This window comes from Panulirus ornatus, chromosome 35 (assembly GCF_036320965.1).
Source record: "Panulirus ornatus isolate Po-2019 chromosome 35, ASM3632096v1, whole genome shotgun sequence".
Taxonomy (NCBI): domain Eukaryota; kingdom Metazoa; phylum Arthropoda; class Malacostraca; order Decapoda; family Palinuridae; genus Panulirus; species Panulirus ornatus.
In genome coordinates, this window is record NC_092258.1 from 7,131,842 (window position 1) to 7,151,118 (window position 19,277).

The 19,277-nt window shown below is 41.6% G+C and overlaps 1 protein-coding gene across 9 annotated transcripts in view; it reads right to left on the minus strand.

Moving 5' to 3' along the window:
* Positions 1-19,277, minus strand: part of upSET (SET domain-containing protein upSET) — a 145,333-nt gene that overhangs the window by 88,473 nt on the left and 37,583 nt on the right. For 6 of the 9 annotated variants that reach the window (XM_071682981.1, XM_071682980.1, XM_071682977.1 and 3 more), the window contains exon 2: positions 7,337-7,488. In XM_071682981.1, the coding sequence (XP_071539082.1) occupies positions 7,337-7,440 (104 nt within the window). In that variant the 5' untranslated portion in view covers positions 7,441-7,488. Of the gene's footprint in view, positions 1-1,191; positions 1,306-7,336; positions 7,489-12,497; positions 12,652-19,277 lie in introns of those variants that run through there. The other 3 variants (XM_071682979.1, XM_071682978.1, XM_071682974.1) reach the window with 2 other exon arrangements.

Sequence of the window (19,277 nt, forward strand, 5' to 3'; positions counted from 1 at the left end):
ATCAAAAAAGATAAAGGGCTTCATGTTTGAACAATGCACCAACTCTTCCCCTAGCATTAAGGACTACCTAGAAGAGCATATCCATGAATACTCCTGAATACCATCTTCTCACCATCTGCTGAATAAATTGTTTACAATGGTTGAGAGGCTAATACCTAACCAGATTCCAACTCAGGGGTTTCTAACCCCTAGGCATCTGAAAAAATTCTATAAAAACTCACAGGACAAACCAAACCTGGAGGAACTTGGTTTCAAGCCATAAATGTTGGTAGAAAAATACCGAGTAATGAAAAGAATGCAAAATTAACAGATTGCTGGGTCCTTATGTGACTGTTCAAGATAGTAGAATCATACAGCAAAATATGGAGATACCAGAAAAGCAAATACAGTTGATGACATATGAAGAAATAAATAAAATATTTTTTGACATAAGATAGGCAAATTGATTCAGTTATGGACATGAAGCGGGGCATTCATATAGTCTATTTGTAAAGGTATTCATGGTGTTGCTTTCAACTAACTTGTGGTAAATTACTCCATATGCTAATAATACTATTGAAGAAAAAGTACTTTGCCTTATGTCAACAAATGTTTACCTATGAGTTTGCATTAATTACGAAAAGCTATATCACTTTGCTCAAGTTTTAAATAGCTCCTTAGATCATGGCCATCAAATTTTTTTTAAAATATAGGGCAATCAAATCACCTTTTTACTTTTTTGTTAGCCTAAATAAGTCAAGTCATGTTGACCTTTTCCAGATTATTTGTTTCTACAGCTAACTCTTAACTCTTTTTTCCTAGTCTAAATAAATTAAGGTCATCTAGATAGTTTCCAAAGGATTTGTTTCTGTTTAGGAATCACACTGGAAGTCCACCACAGTACTCTCTCTATCCCCTTACTCATTTTTTAAGTAGGGTGACCAAAAGTGAAAACAATTTCCAATGTGGAGATGCTGGAATGACTTGCAAAAAGTAGGGATTATTTACTTAAATTTGAATTGGAATGTCCTACCTATGAAGCGTAAACTTCTGTCTTCTACTTCTAAGTGCTTCCTTGCACTGTCTACTTGGTTTAGGTCATCAGAGATTATTACACATATCTTTTTCCTCATTATGTTATGTAGCTCAACAGAATTCATAAAGTAGTTTGTCTCTTGTTTTTACTGCTTATGTGTAAAACCTTGCACTTACCAATATCAAAATTAATTTGCGACTTGTGAGCCCAATCTATCAGTCTGTCTATGTCAGCTTGCAGCTGTAGCTGTGCAATTTCTGTTGTAGCTTTACTTCCCAGCTTAGTGTCATCTGAAAATTTTGATATCTTACAGCATAGCCCATTATCAATGTCATTAATATATATCAGAAAATGAAATGGTCTCAAGACTGATCCCAGCAGCACTCCTCTTGTTATGTCTAACTATGCTAAGAACTGACCATCAATCCTATGCTAAGAACTGACCATCAATCACTACTATCTGTTTATGGTCAATAAAACAATTTTCTAGCCACTTCAGTGAAATATAACACTATCTATACCAATTACTTAACATTTTCTATCACCCTTTGAATCATGCTATCAATCTATCAAAAAGACTGGTATCATGGAATACACAAGAGACACAGGTGGAGCCCAAACTGATATCATTGAGTATCTCTCAGTTATCATAGTCAGAAAATGTCCTGGATATTCTTAGCACCCCGTGACACCAGGTTTTGGAGGCCATAATCTCTGAATTTTACCATGTTTCAAAAAATGTCACAAGACATAAGAGGAGATGAGCAAAAGAGCACGAGTGAAAGTGGATAGGTATCATGGATCTCATCCACTGCATAGTTAAACTGACTCTTCAACAAGCTTTGAAAAAAATAAGTTACTAAAAACCACCTAAGTATCCACAGCATTTTAACTACAGTTTTTCCAAATGCTTCCTAAAGAAAAGTGATTAAATGAGTTTAACAGTTTGTAGCATTCATGATACTAATTTCTACTGTACCTGAAAAATAATGAAAAAAAAGTTAAACAGCATTACCAGTTCCCTTTGTTAATAATATATAATGATGCAGATAAAAAGGATAATTCATAGTTATGAGTCACTGCCAGATATTTCTATACTGCATCCACTTAAGCTCATGCACATGCATTCTCGGAAAAACACTACAAAATAATTCATAGTTTCACAAAACAAAATATCAGAAGAGGTGTTTAGTAAAGTTTGCTAGACATGTGATAGACTATCCCTATAATTGTGCCACTTAATATTTGTGTGGGTATGGCCTGAATAAAACTGAAAGAAAATAAACATATAAAAAAGATCTGAGTGATGGTTGTATTTTCTCCAGTATGGTTTGTTAGAAATTCGTACAATAGCCTACTCTTCACTCACAGACACATGATTATAATCATCAGCAATTTTGCAGGAACTTCTCTCTGGTGGAGAGATCGCAGATCTGTGAGCACTACATTACTGCAATAATATGTATTTTTCAGTCTTCATAACTCTCAGATCTGTTCATTTGTCATCTATATATTTAAGTAACTACATGATACTGAGTAGCTTTTCCATTAGTCCAAAATCACATTTCTGCTTTTTATTACACATCTAGTAGTGGGTTATTTCTTTAATATATCACAAAATATGCAATTGAATATCTGATTCAAATTGGCTTCAATTCTGTAGACCATTAGTTTCTAAGATAGGTTAAGTATACTTCCTGGTGACTCTTACACATGCCAATATCAAACTTAGTTAAAGTATTAGTTCACCATTCCAAATCACTGTAACCTTTCAAATAAGTTAAAGTTCTACCATGGTACTCTTAATCGAATCCATATGTAAGTTTCTCATTCACTTATCACATGTTCCAAATTGAAAAATACAGAATACATATTACTCACAATGCTAAGACCCTCAGATATTTTTAAAGCTTTACACCACACAGCAGTAGACAAATACGAATTCTCACCTAGCCAGTACAAAATATATCAATAAAACACTGTTGTAATATAAAAGACGATCAACCTTGCTGCTTAGCTAATGATGTGAATAAGTAACATTGCATGGGGAGCTCCAAGATTTTCAACATTTGGGGGATATAATATGGCACTCCCCTTGTCTGAATATGGCTGAATAAAGCATGAAAAGAATATATAAAAATTTATCTTGTCCTTTGTGCTGGGTCAGGTAGGTTTCTTGAGTTGGGATTTTTTTTTTTTTTTGTCCCCTATACAGAATTTAATGATATAATTTTCATAAACACTGATGTTAGAATAACAAAGCCCCTTAAAGGAAATAAAAATTCACATACCTCTAGCCCCCTAACTACAATGGTTTAGATTTTCCCAGAAGGCATGTGAATCATGATTAATGATTGTTCATGACAAATAAGTCATAAGTTACAAGTGCATGTTATTAAGCCTTGGTAACAGGCAAATTGAATTACATTTTGGCTGTGCAAGTTGGAACCATTAAAAGACTGTACCTCTGTTCCCAACCACTATCATCATAATTCATTATTCTTTCCATCAATACGATCTGCTATTCTTTTGATCAATAAAGTTATTTCTCATTAGGTAAAAAATATACATAGATGCTAGAATGTCACAAAAATGTGAACATTACATGATGGGCAGAAACCAAAATTTGCTGAAATCATGTGCATAGTAAAATACTGGTTATTTCATAGCGATCATCACTGACATCTACATAGAAGTGCCCAGTTATTTAGCATTCACTAGTGATGGGAAAATAAAAAAAACTCATAAGCATATGGTCTGCCTCACTAAGCTTTGGCTATGAGTGTTTTCTGCCCCTGCTGTGATATCAGATTGATAAAGACCACTGCATATTCCCAGAATAAGCGAGAGACACTGCAAGCCAAGTAGTCTGAAAGCCTGACATGTTACCTCCCACCCAACCAATTTCATCCAATTTCTCCTCAGTTTTGCATAAATCCTTAGAATGACATAAATCATCATTAAAAACAAAATCCTGGAAAACATGGAATACATATCACCTATCATGAAAACTGAAGAAGTCAGGAAATGGTGAAAGAGTGAGTGATTTTCACTGAATTCACAAGCAAGCATGCTTGGTGAGGACAAAGAGACATAGTGACCAAAGGTACTAAAATAACTATGCAGACAGAGTTTGGCAAGCTGTTAACTAGAAAGTAATGGTTTGCCATTTAGTAGCTGAAATGTTTTTATGTTCTTTAGTTTTGTGTACAGTAAAATGTACATATGAGTCCCAGAATTTCAGTGATGTTAGATCGTGTAAGATGCTGTGATAAAATGACATTTGTAATGACTTGAATGAACAGAACAGAAATGCTGAAACTGAAACACAGTAAGGCAGCTCTGTGCAGGGGAAAGTGAAGAGTTGGAGAACAAAGACAAATGCTATGGTAAAGAAAGTTAAGGTACAAAACTGGCTGAACGGACTGAGAGATGGTTATGATAATGATCCCATCACCATTTGGATACAATGTATGGGATCAACATTACAAAGGCAACAAATACTTACTGCTAAAGTTGGCCAAGACACAAGTGGGCCATATGACTTCACTTAGAAATTAAGGTGTCACCAAGATAGAGTAATGGATGATGTGACACAAATGGGCTGAACGTTATATAATGCAACCAGAAAAACCAAAAATTCTTGAGGTTTAGATCTGACAAGGAACCTCTGCAAGTTATATAAATCTTCTAAATTACCTGCTTTCTCCAATGATAGTAACATAGGTGGATGTGAGCTAATGGGGCCCTTTCTCCATCTGTTCCTTGAGCTACTTTGCTAATGCAGGACACAGTGAACGTGAACAGAAAAATTTCATACATGTTCACCATTTCTAATATCAGCAAGATCACACCAGAAACGGACAAAGAAATGGCCTTGTTCACATTCACTCTCTGGCTGTCAAGTATAATGCACAAAAACCTGAATCCCCTATCTGCATTCAGGCCCCACAGACTTTTCCATGGTATCCCATGCTTCACATGTCCTGGTTCAGCCTACTGACAGCATTTCATCCCCTGTCAACCATAATGCATGCCTTGCATCCTCCTGCATGTTGAGGCCACAAGCTTTCAAAGCATCTTTCACTCCATCCTTCCACCCCCACCTTGGTTTCCTCCTTTTCCTTGTTCTCTCTCCTTCTGACATATATCCTCTTAGTCATCCTTTCCTTACTCATCTTCTTCATTTTGTCAAAACCATTTCACACTTTCAATTCTCTCAAACATACTCCTGTTTTTACTATATCTCCCTCTTACCCTATCATTTCTTAATTAATCAAACCTCCTCAAAAAATATTTCAATTCTAACACATTCATCCAATCCTTTGCATTTTTGTATAAGACCCTTGCATTACATCCATATAGCACTGTGAAGACTATTATATCATTAAAGATACCCATCTTTGTCCTTACAGATGGTGAACTCTCCACACATTCTTCAGTGCAACCAAAACCTTTGCCCCCTCGCCCACTCTATTGCTCACTTCATCTCCCATGACTCCATTTGCTGCCATATTCACACACATGTATCTAACACACTTCCCTTCTTCCAAGTTCTCTCCATCCCAACTTATAACCCAGCTAACCTGTCTCGTTTCACCAATAAACTAATTAAACTTGCTTTTATTCAAATTCACAACTTTTTCTTTTATCATTCCACCTAACTTAGACACCAACTTTGGCAGCTTCTCCTTCACATCAGTTACTAGCACCATATTATCAGCAAACAACAAATGAGTCACCACAGCAGACTGAATACCTGCTCCACTCCAAGACCCTTGCATTCATCTCCTTCACCATCCCATTCAAAAACTAATTAAAGAGCCATGATGACATCACACAACACTGCCACAAACCCACCATCACCTGGATCCACTCACTCCACACTCTTAATAACTTACACACAACTTACAATCTTGTTTAAAACTCCTCACTGCTTCTAACAGCTTTCCTTCTCCACCATATATTAGTAGCACTTTCTAATTAACATCTTTATCAACACTATCACACGATTTCTCCAAAATCATAAATCTTTGTTTTCTTTCATACTTGTCTGTCATTTCCTGTGCTGGCAAGATAGTACCAGTGACAAACGAAAACAGGCCACATTCACTCGCATCCATTTTCTGGCGGTCATGCCAAATACAAACCCTTTCATTTTGCTAAAAATTTCTCATACACATTGTTCAAAGCATTCACCTGATCTACAAATCCTCTACCTCTCCTGAAATCACAGTTTCACTCCAGTCTGATGCCCTGTGCATGCCACCATACTCTCAATCACCACTCTGCCATACAATTTAACCAGTACACTCAACAAACTTATACCTCTGTAACTCTATCACTTACCTCTGTCCCATTCCCCCCTCCCTTTACACAATAGCACAATACATGCATTATACCAATCTTCAGGCACTTCACTATGATACATATATACACTGAAAGTCCAAACTAACTAACACCACAGTCACCCACTTTCTAAAGAAATTCAACTGTATTACCATCCATTCCAGATACATTGTATCTTAAGAAAGATTTTCACCACTTCTCTTTTCCCTCAACTACCTGCTGTGACTTTCTCACACTGCATTCCTCCCTGACCCAAACACCATACATCTGCGGACCTATCATCAAATTATAAAATAAACAAACTATAAAAATATTCTATTAGCACACTTACATGTACTTTCATACTGATTTACAGTAGTTCAATTGTGCAGAATTGTCTCTAGTGTTATAAACGTACCCAGATAATCTAAGTAGAACAGTATGATATAAGAGCCAGCTTGGTCAAAACATAAACTAAGTGACAGTGTTCCAAGCAACTGCAGTGTTATTGCAGTGTTTTCCATGTTACAAAGGTCTTTCTTTGTGTTTTCTCATGGCAGATAAGTGCACTATCAGTGTTGTATGTGCTAAGAGATCCAGGAAACACTTCAGCATAGCTAAAAAGGTGAAAACGACTGAGGACCATAAGCATGGGGTGAGTGGCTTGCATCTCATGCAATTCCTTAACCACCTCCAGTCTCAAAGGAATTTGGTAGGTTTCTATGAACACCTGTTAATACTTCATTTATTGTTTCTTGGAAATACTCAAGATGTAAGAGAATCTGGCTTCTAACAGACCACCCTTACTGAAACCTAATCTAAAATTATAGTAGCTGAATGATGCAAAATCATATAAAAATAACGTTACTTTTATCTGTTTAAACTAAACATATCAATCAGGTTTGTAAAACTAAGGTGTGAATGTATGTGCATCTGTACTGTAATGCATGCCAAAGTTTACTCAAACAGACACAATCAGCTTAAATGACTCACCGAGAGTGTGTGTAGGCAGAGAGAGTGACATGATGGGTGGGAGGCTGAGAGTTATTTGAGGCCCCACCAGGACTAAGCACCAACTTGCGTACCACCAGTGACATGCCGTTGCTACCTTTCCTCAATAAAATGCCGAGCCATCATTACACACCCTGAAACACAATGTACTGCTATATTTGCTTAATCAACAACAATATCAGTATGTACTCAAATGCATTCAAACAGTGGCTTTAAATAAAGCTGTATACTTAATCTGCCTGCTGACAATGAGAAACAAGTCTTGAAAGACAGTACTACTGCGCATTAAACACTGACATTCATATGAGAAAAAGTTTTCAATGACTATTCTACTGTTTTATATCATATTTGTTCACCATAATCAGACTCCACCTGATCAAAGTTACACCACAAGTGAAAAGTCACTTTCACTGGTGTTGCATCCCTCACAGTAGAATCTCATCAAAGAACTTCTCACTCCAAAAGAATCTACATTTCCCTGCTACTAGAAGTAAAGCAATCTTGGACTGTAGGACTATTTAGAAAGGTCTTGGGTAACACCAGGAATCTCTCACAGAAATTAATCCATGGGTAACCATTAAAAAAAGAAATTAATAAATAAAAATGAAAATACAAAAAAATTCTAAGGATCCTTTTTAGTCATGTTCAAATATCCTAAATAGAAATCAAATTCCAGTTAAAAACAAATCAAATATAATTCCCTGGGTGCGCTAAGGAAGAGAATGCATGAGATAATGTGAGTATCTAGAGGAGGTCTGATGCCTGTTCAATATATTCCCAGGTATCCCCCAACAATTTTCCTCTGATATTGGAAGAAAACTGCCAAACTCAACATCAATTCTATTCACTTTTGTCATAATTTACAACAAACTATGATCTTTACCTTATAGATCGATCATATATTACAATGATTCTGCAAACACAAGAAAGCAATTATGATTTCAAAACCATCATCAGTTCAAACAGTTATATAAAGACACCATAACGCTTGTTCCTGTAATGTACTCTACTACATTGAAAACTTTAGTACAAAGGCATTTCATCCCATAAAATGAATTCACCTATACAGTAAAACATAAGAAATAGAAATATCTTAATCTCAATTATCCATTATTTTCTTAACTTCTCTCTTCTACAGTTTCTTAATCAGCCTCCCATGTGGTAGTGTCATATGCTTTCTGTCAGTCAAGATATCAACAATCTACTCTACCTTCCCCCTTTTCCACGTTCACTCTCGTAGAAATGTTAGAAGTTTGTTATACATGATCTATCCCTAAAACCATGCTGTTCCTCACTTGGATAATTTCTCTTCTATAGAAAGTCATCCATTCACTTTCTGATTATCTTTTCCAGAACCTTAGTGACCACATTCATCACTAAGACCAGCTGTAGTTCAGTGCCTGTTCCATTTCCTTCCTTACATACAGGAATGACATTTACCCCTTTTCCACTCCCTTAATACTTTGCCTCTCTTTAGTAACTTCTTACACATCATTTCAAGAGATATGTCTAGTGTATCTGTACACATCTTCACAACATGAGGTAAAATTTCATCCTGACCATGAACCTTCTAAGGACCAAGACCTTCTAGGACTCTCCTGTCTTTTCTAGACGACGATGTTTTCTCAGGCCTCCTCTCTACTTCAGTTCACTGATGTTGGGGCTGTAATAACTTTCATTGGGAAAACATGTGAATTGTTATTCAGCTCCTCACATCATCCTCTGCAACTCTTCCCTCTGAATCCCTTAGTCTGATTAGCTGCTTTTTCCCTGACAATTTATTCCTAATATATTTTTGTGGATGGAAAGCTAATAGAAGCGTTGGAGTTTCCATCAAAGTGTGTGTTCCACTAAAAAGAAGAGTGGAAGTGGTTTCTGGTGAAAGGGGGTCTGCGGTGAGTGTGTGATATCACCAAGCTGTTTCATCTGTCTATGAATGTGAGGTTGTGAAAGAGGTAAATGTACAGGCCTTGAAGAGAAAGCCAGGTTTGTAGTTAATTAGAGGTGAAGAGCATGATTAAGCGAGTCAGTTGTTTTCTGATGACAAGGCTCTGGGAGGCAGATTCGAATGACGACCTGCAAAAGCTGGTGTCCGATGGTGTCCGAGTTTGGAACTGTGCGAGGGGAGGAAGCTGAGTAAATAAATTAATATGATTATAAAATCTAGCAGGAGAGAAAGACAGATTGGTCGTAGTAAGTCTGAAGGCGAGAACACGGAAGTGTGGCCTCTGATAAACGCAATTATTTGTTTTCGTAAGAAATGTTCAACAATACTGAATGCCTTACGAATGGAGTTACCGGACTCCACCTTCTTGTGGTTAGGCCGTGAAAAGTCACCTTCGTGAGGTTGTATAATGACAGGACAATCCCGTAAAAACTATATATATATATATATATATATATATATATATATATATATATATATATATATATATATATATATATATCCCTGGGGATAGGGGAGAAAGAATACTTTCCACGTATTCCCTGCGTGTCGTAGAAGGCGACTAAAAGGGGAGGGAGCGGGGGGCTGGAAATCCTTCCCTCTCGTTTTTTTTTTTTATTTTTCCAAAAGAAGGAACAGAGAAGGGGGCCAGGTGAGGATATTCCCTCAAAGGCCCAGCCCTCTGTTCTTAACGCTACCTCGCTAACGTGGGAAATGGCGAATAGTTTGAAAAAAAAAAAAATATATATATATATATATACATATATATATATATATATATATATATATATATATATATATATATATATATATATATATATATATGTATATATAATTCCCAATAAATCCACTCAACCTGCTACTGATACTAGTGCGGCCAAAAATCTGTGGAAGCCTCACGAGAAGTCCTCAGGATTACGCAGTAATAATAATAATAATAATAATAATAATAATAATAATAATAATAATAATAATAAAAATAATCCCTGGGATAGGGGATAAAGAATCTTCCCACTAGTGCGGCCAAAAATCTGTGAAAGCCTCACGAGAAGAGGTCCTCAGGATTACGCAGTAATAATAATAATAATAATAATAATAATAATAATTTTTTTTTTTTTTTTTTTTTTACTTTGTCGCTGTCTCCCGCGTTTGCGAGGTAGCGCAAGGAAACAGACGAAAGAAATGGCCCAACCCCCCCCCCCCATACACATGTATATACATACGTCCACACACGCAAATAATAATAATAATAATAATAATAATAATAATAATAATAATAATAAATTATAATAACAACAACAATCCCTAGGGATAGGGAACAAAACACTTCCCACGTATTCCCTGCGTGTCGTAGGCGACTAAATGGGGAGAAAGCGGGGGGAGGGAAATCCTCCCCTCTCGTTTTTAATTTCTAAAAGGAAGAACAGAGAAGGGGGCCAAGTGAGGATATTCCCTCAAAGGTTCAGTCCTCTGTTCTTAACGCTACCTCGTTAACGCGGGCAATGACGAATAGTACGAGTAATAATAATAATAATAATAATAATAATAATAATAATAATAATAATAATGTTGGTTATATTTTGAGGCTAAAAACACGGTTGAGAGGCTTGGGGTTAACATTATCACTTTCAATGATATCTAATCTACACGACGAAATGGTTAAATATGAATAGATTCTGCCAAGTATTTGTTCACCTTAAAAAAATAAATATGAAATGTAAGAGCTACGAAAGTTACGATTGTTTTATCCATTACTTTCCGTGTCATCCGTAAATGTTATCAAAAATACCTGGGGTAGCAGTAAACACTACATGGCCCCAAATGGAAAGCACAGTTTCATACCTAACAAATATACTATCATCTCTCTAAAACTGGACAGCGTCGGACTTCACACATATTAGAAGGACCATAATCAACGTGTCTTCAATGACGATTCAGACTATCGCTATCTACTACTTTGAACTTAATTATCCTCCGTCAGAGAATGACTTATGTACAACCGTGATCACAAACATTCCAAGGTAGTTATATTTCCTTAAGCGATCATGTTTTAAATGATGCTCTTGAGATGGTCACTACAGACAATTCTGAATATAGTTTCTTAAGAAATTCCCTCTTACGTCCAATATACGGGAGCTATGTCATAGTCCTTCGTCTTAATTAAAAGACTAAAATTTCATAACGTCTACAAATCTCCTTACACATTAAATGGCCGTACAATTCGACAAGCCGTTGTCCACCTAGGTCATTCTATCTCAAATAATACGACTCAACATCACCGTTCCCTAAACTTAGAACAAAAACAAAAGCTGCAGCTATGAATAATCACGTCCAATGCTACCTGGCAGCCATCAGAATTTCGTGACTATCCATATGAAATGCATAATGTTCATTTTTAACATCATACAACAGCAACTAATGACAAAAGGAAATCTTTCATCAGGCAATATTTCAATTGTCGATTTTGCGGAAAAAGAAAATCCCAACTAATGGAAGCGACGCCAGGCCCACTTCACAACGCATATATAAACGATCTAGATTAGCTTTTACGTCTACTGAAGCATGTAACTGCGTGCTTTTAAAATACCACACAATAAAGTTCAATATATGTTTGCAGTATCAATAATGTCTTCTAAATAGCGACCTCTCTCCATTTTGGGGCGTATCGATCACGCCGCGCTCCACAACATTCTGTCGTTGTGGCCTAGAGAGTGGGTCGTCATGGCAACATAATGACGTCAGAGGCGGAGGCGCGAAAGGCAGAGCGGCTCTACGCTCCCAATAGAGGCACGCCAGGGGGTGACCAATCTTCTTTGTTTTCATCAATCCCGTCATACTGTTATTACAAACGCAAGGGCCCGGAAAATTATATATACAGTTTCAAATCATCATCGTAAGTAGAAGAATGACATCAAATGAAGTAAAATACAGCCAACAACACCCCAGGATTTGTTCACAGTGAAATGTCAATGGCGTACTTATAAAACCTACACACTCGCTCTTGACACTTGCATTAGTGACGCAGCGACTGAGAAACATTCCATGGATGCACGATGTGTGATGACTGAAAGACGTTAAGGAATAGTATTAATATAAATGCCTCAGCCCTAACTTGGGAACCAAGTGACGAATGAGCGTACAAGGAATACCCAGAGACAAAAAAAAGTTACCAAATTCACAATAATAAAAGGAAGTTACTTGATTTAGCCTGTGGCGAGAGGAGAGCGAGCGGAGGAGTTGGCGTAGGATGATCAGTTGTGCGAGGGGCCCCCGCGTGGGCGGAGAGCCTGGCCTCCTCAACCTACCATTCAGGTCGAGCGGAGCCAGCCAGCCGTGCTGGGGGGGAGCAGCAGCAGCAGGCTGGGCACGCCCGGGACCCATCACCACCACCAGTGTTATGACGAGAAACTCACTGGCAATATCACGGGACAAAGGACTGACGAGAGACTGTACACAATTGACTGACTGCTGAGAAAACAGCCGAGGATGGGGGGACATGGTGCCTGATAAAGCCGCATACGGAGGGTGCCTGCAGTATTACCCTGAAAATATGGCTGGCTTGCCAGTGACAAAATCAGGCGGTTACGTCGTAAGTTTGGGAGGCGTGCACGCATTACCCGCAACGCTCCCCCGCCTCCATCATACCAACACAACCGCCCGACATCGTCCTTGGCGCTGACTGCCACACACACACACACACCCCTTCTTCGTGTCCTCCTAACCAGGATAAGGAGTCACGTCTCCAGCACTCATGCACTCTGATCATGACTTGTTAATAAAACCCTTCAGTAATAAGCCAGCTTTTTCACAAGAGTCGATGTTACCCCGTCCCTCCGTGACTGCCAACGTGCATGTGCTTCACAAAGTCACGCTAACCCTCTGTTCTTACTAATCTATCCGACCACTACGAGCAAGTCTTTCACATCGCCACGGTTCTGGTTGGATAAGAAATGCTTTCGCTGACCATCGATATCGTCCGTATTCCGTGTGTGTGTCTGTCCCCAGTCACCTGGGGCGGCGAGAAGACATACTGCACTTGGCAAGATCACCAAAGCAGCAACGCTGCTGGCGGCGCGGCAGGCTCCTACACTTCGACGTCACCACCCACCGCCCACCTTCCTCTGGCATGATTAACAGCGTCAGTAACTTCCACCGAGATTATTATGTCACGATATCGTATGTAAGATTATACTCCCCATGATCCATATATTCATCAGCTAACACCTTGCATGGATAAGAGATTTTTCTATATATGGTTCTCAATGCAGCAGATCAATGGCACTATTCGACTGTCGAGAAGAATTAGGGATCCCAATTATATATATATATATATATATATATATATATATATATATATATATATATATATATATATATATATATATATATATATATTCCCACGTATTCCCTGCCTGTCGTAGATGATGACTAAATGGGGAGGGAGCAAGGGGCTGGAAATCCTCCCCTCTCGTTTTAAAATCTCCAACAGAAGGAACAGAGAAGGGGGCTAAGAGACAATTTCCCTTAAAGGCTCTGTCCTCTGTTCTTAACGCTACCTCGCTAACGCGGGAAATGGAGAAAAGTATAAAAAAAAATAAAGGTGAAACTATACAAGAACAACAGATATCACAAAACATTTACTACTTATAAAGTATAATATCTTAAAAGCCGACAGCACTGGTGTTCATCAACATATATATATATATATATATATATATATATATATATATATGTATTAGGAAGATATTAACCCCTTGAGCACGACGGTCCGACTCTTCGTCAAGATGACATGAACTCCGACCTCAGCAGCCCTGAGAGATTTAAAATTGCTGCCCCCCCCCCCAAAAAAAAAGGGAAATGCAGCCCCAAACCCTCACAACAAAATTGACGAACAACTCAAACGCGATGCTCAACACCACACTACTAATACGGCTGGGTAATCCCAAGGAAGTGTTCCCCCCTCACGTCAGAGGATCGGAAGCGGACGGACCCGACTCCCTACCCACTGACCACACGTACGAATAAAAATGATTCACTTTTGTGGTCTAAAGTGTAAGACAAGAGCCCGGGACAAGCACGAGCCAGGGAATGACGAAAGATTTCTCATTCTAATATCCCTGAAAGTGTGTGTGTGTGTGTGTGTGTGTGTCCCGAGGAGAACTTATTCACGACGTCATTGGGGGCGGCTTCAACCAAAACATGACTCCATTATCCTGACTGATAGAAGGGAACACGGTGGTTGCCTTCCCCCCCCCCCCCCAACCTTCCAAGGTGGAAGGGAAAATAGAACCCTGACGACAAGAACCCCCCCCCCCACACACACACAAACACACACCAACCTTCTCAGCCATGCCAAATAATAGAGCATCTGGTCACACTGTACCATCTTCGAGAACACTCGCGTAAGATTTTCATTATAAAACCCTATGATGCTATTTCTCCCCTACCCTCCCTCCTTTGGATGTTTCGTGTCATCCTAAAAAAAAAAAAATCATTAGAAAAGTCCTTTCCAACAAACTTACTTCCACACCAAGCAATGATGAAATTCGACATGCGATTTTCAATATTTTTTTTTTTTTGTCTTCAACACAACTAAATGACCCACAAAGAGAAAACTTTTACGGTGATGAAATACACACAAACACATTAACAGCGAGTATATCCAGCTCTGCACGGGTGTAAAGTGGCTTTTATTAAAAAAAAATTACACTACGGTCATTTTAATCTTTCAGAACCCATTCTTGAGAAATAAGTATAAGCGAAATAAGTATAAGCTTATATAAGACTAGAGTAGCACCTAGTGGCCTCAGAACGTCCTTCAAGGCCAATAAGCGATACTCTAAACCTGAATTCTCAAGTGCATGCGTACAATTCCTTGGGGCTTTCGTGTGCTAAAGTTCGGCCTTGATAAAGGTACGCGCAAGCACATAAACACTTGAAATTATCATGAGAGGACAGGGGGCACGAAAGAATGATATACTCGTTTTCCTGCGTATCGCAGTAGGCAGGACCCGAAGCTGGAAATTGGAAAGGAGAGATGAGTGTAGGTGGAAGGCTGCATGGATCCCAACAGCTTACTGAAACCCATAAATCTGGGAAGCAAACAAGGGAGGGAAGCTGTTATGACAATAGGCGTGGAGATGTGGCGTATCACACGTCCTAGAACGCCTCAAAGTCTGTGTGTGGCGTACCAGGCACTAGGGGGAGGGGTCTCTAGGGACGTGTGTGGAGTGTGCCTGATACCGGATGGACTCTAAAGACGTGTGTAACGTGCATCAAGTACAGGAAGGTCTCCAGGGACGTGTGTGACTCGCCTAACGCTGGAAAGTCTCCAGGGACGCGGGTGAAGCGTGCTAGGGAAAGGAGGCTCTCTAAGGACGTGTGCCAGGTACTGAAGGGTCTCCAGGGACGTGTGTGACGTGTGCCAGGTACTAGAAAGTCTCCAAGGACATGTACAACGTACACATGGTACTGGAGGGTTTCCATATGCATGTGTCATACACGGGAAGGTGTTCGAGAAAGGTGTGTGGAGGAGAGCAATGACCGGGCGGCCACCAAGCCGACCTCCTTCCGTGTCAGTAATGCCTCACGCCCGCCTCCCCGCCACCCCATCACCCACCTCTCCAAGCCATCAACTTCACCAGCACGCTGCGCAACACATTACCACCCAACAAATTACTTCCATTACGACTCGGTACCACCTGATGGACTGTCTCAGATACCAGACACTTTACGTCGTTAACTAAGCGAATGGTCCGGGGGTGAGCGAAAGGTTATATACCAGAGGAAAGGTGCAGGAGAAAATAACAGTCTGGGAGGGTAAGGATGGCCCGGACAGGCGAAGCAATGATGGAGAGTGAAGACGTGGTGGCAGACAGACACCAACACGAGAGAGAGAGAGAGAGAGAGAGAGAGAGAGAGAGAGAGAGAGAGAGAGAGAGAGAGAGAGAGAGAGAGAGAGAGAGACGTGCCAAACGTAGTCACATCGCCAACAGCGAGCTCCTACGGATGGCACAGCGCACCTCACACAGACCTCGCCCACATCTCACACGGACCTCATCCCGCCCTGTGGCTTGCCCTCGCCTCACATGGACCTCTCCACGCCCTGTGGCTCGCCCACGGAACTCTCCCAGCACTGTGACTCGCCCACGGTTCACATGGACCTCACTCCGCCCTGTGGCTCGCCGACACCTCACAAGTACCCCCTCACCCTTTCCTGTGGCCCGCCCACTCATACGAACCTCATCCCTCACTATGGCTGGTCCACACCTCACACCCCGCCCCACCCTATCATAATCCTCGTCCACAAAAAGAAAACGCACACAGACTTCAAAATATCAAAACACACGGTAAAACGGGCAGCAGGTTCCCGAGACGAGTGAGAGAGTACAATGGGAATAACGAGTACAATGAAAGCCAACCTGAAGAAATGAAAGCTAATTTGTGTGAGGGGGGAACACAAAGTAATTCGAGGCTTGGAGAAGGAAAGGTTAACACGTGGGAGGTACGTAAATGGGAGCAGTAGCACAGGAAGTGTGAAAGGTGACACGGGTGTGGGTGTGTTACGTATGAGGAGCGTCAGGATGAATGAATGTGTACGACGCCACACACACACACACACACACACACACGCACGCGGCGGGGCACCTGGCTGGTCCGTCCACCAGACCCACCCACTCACTACCTCCCCCCCTCCCCCTTCCCTATATGGTGCGCCCGGAAACAAATTTGCTACGTGGACGGCCTGTCCCCAATGGCACGCAGGTGCAATCCTTCAGCACGACAGTGCAGATCCTGCAGGACGAAGGTGAAATCCTTCAACACCAAAGTACGATATTTCAGCTCGATGTTACGATCCTCTAGGGGGGGGGGACGACGACACGATCATTAAGCACGACAGTGCGATACTTCAGCACGACGATACGATCCTCTCGGGAGAAGGTACGATCCTTCAGCGCGGCGGCGAGAGCCCTTGAGCACGACGGTGCGATTGTTCAAGCACGACGGTACGACCCCCTCCGAGCACTACAGCAAGAACCTGTGGTATGCCTGGCCTGTCCTGGAGTCGTGCTCATGTGGTTATCCGTGCATTAAGGATGCAGAGAATCAGCCGGCCGCCAAGCTGAATACAACACACAGCAAATAAGGCAAACAAGCTTAAGTGCAATAACGGCAAGCATACATGAGACGCGGGGAATAAAAAACTTGCAAACAAAGGATCTGGCTAAGCTGCTGGAGATGGTGGGGTTCTGGCTAAGCTGCCGGAGAAGGTGGGGATCTTGCTAAGATGCTACATATGGTGTTGGGGGTGATGGCTGGGTCTCTGGCTAAGCTGTTGGGGATGATGGTGGTGGTGGTGATGGAGGCAGCAGGGGATCATGCTAAGCTGCTGGGGATAATGGTGGTGGCGGAGGAAGCAAGGGGATCAAGCTAAGCTGTTGGGGATAATGGTGGTGGATCTAGCAAAGCTGTTCGGGATGATGGTGGTGGGGGAAGCAAGGGCTCTGGCTATACTGCTGCTGGTGGTGGTGGTGGAGGAGGAGGCGGGGGTTGGGGGGATTTGGCTACCTAGCCCCTTTCACCGCTGTAGGCAAGAGTCCTCAGTACCCACATTTCCCCCCACACGCACACAAGCGGGTGCGGCAGCGATGGTGGTGGCAGGAGTGAGCTAATGCTGGTGTTAGTGTAGTGGGCGCGGCAGTGTGTTGGCGGCATTGTGGAAGTGGTCGTGGTTTGGAGGAGTGTGTGGGGGGAGAAGGGGGTTAGTTGGTGGCTTGTGGAGGTGGTGGTGGTGGTGTTTGGTTGTGGCGGCGGCGGCAGTGTGTGCTGGTGGGAGTCGTGATGGGTCTGACAGTGTGCTGGTTGTCGTGATGGTGGTGGTGGTGTAGTGGGGACGGCAGCAGTGTGCTGGTGGTGGATGATGCAGCGGTGGCGGTGTGGCGGCAGTGGTAATGGAGGGCGTAAGGTGGTGGTGCTGAGGACGGCAGCAGTGTGTTGGTGGTATGGTGGAGACGACAGCAGTGTGGTGGTGGATGATGCAGCGGTAGCGGTAGTGGTAATGGAGGGAGTGAGGTGGTGGTGGTGGTGGAGGGCGGCGGCAGCAGCAGCCTGGTAGTGATGGCAGCGGTGGTGCTGTATTTACAGCATGTCAGTAAACGACGCCCAACACACGTCTGCTTAAGGTGTCACTCACAGTGTGTGTAACATTTGGGGAATACGACCCTAAGAGCTGTACAGCACTGTTCACCATCTTTTAACTTATAATTAGTGTTACTCAGTACGTCTCTCTCTCTCTCTCTCTCTCTCTCTCTCTCTCTCTCTCTCTCTCTCTCTCTCTCGTTAGTCTGGAGAAGAGATGCTTGGCAGATTCAGGAAGATGGAGGGTGGGGGTGGGGGGTACGTGACGATGTGTGGTGGGGACTGCATGAAGGGGGACCTGGGGGACAATCAAGCACAAATCCTAAGGAGGGGAGAGGGAACCGAAGAGAACCTGGGGGTAACCAAGCACCAACCTTGGGGGCGTCTGAAGTAAACCTAAGAGGGAGGAGGGGAGTAGGAGTCATGAAAGCACGGGCGAAGCTGTGCTTGAGTCAGTGGGGGCCACGGTGTGACAGCCTGGGATTGACTGCCTGCCTGCTTGCTCGCTTGCTTGCTTGCTTGCCCAGCTATAAATAATGGCAGACCTGGTCTCCCAGCAACAGCGCAGCAAGACACCATTACATATGAAATGCAAGGTCAACACGGTACCCGAAACAATGACGATGACAAAGCAGAATAAAAAGATGACTGAATTTCAACGGAGTGAAAAAAGGGGTAAAGAGAGAGAGAGAGAGAGAGAGAGAGAGAGAGAGAGAGAGAGAGAGAGAGAGAGAGAGAGCACATAATGTACAGTGACAATGATAGAAGATTCCAACAAGTAAGGTCACTTCAAAGTCTTAAAGTTATCGTGCCTAAGGTTCGTACCTTTTGAGCTCAAGG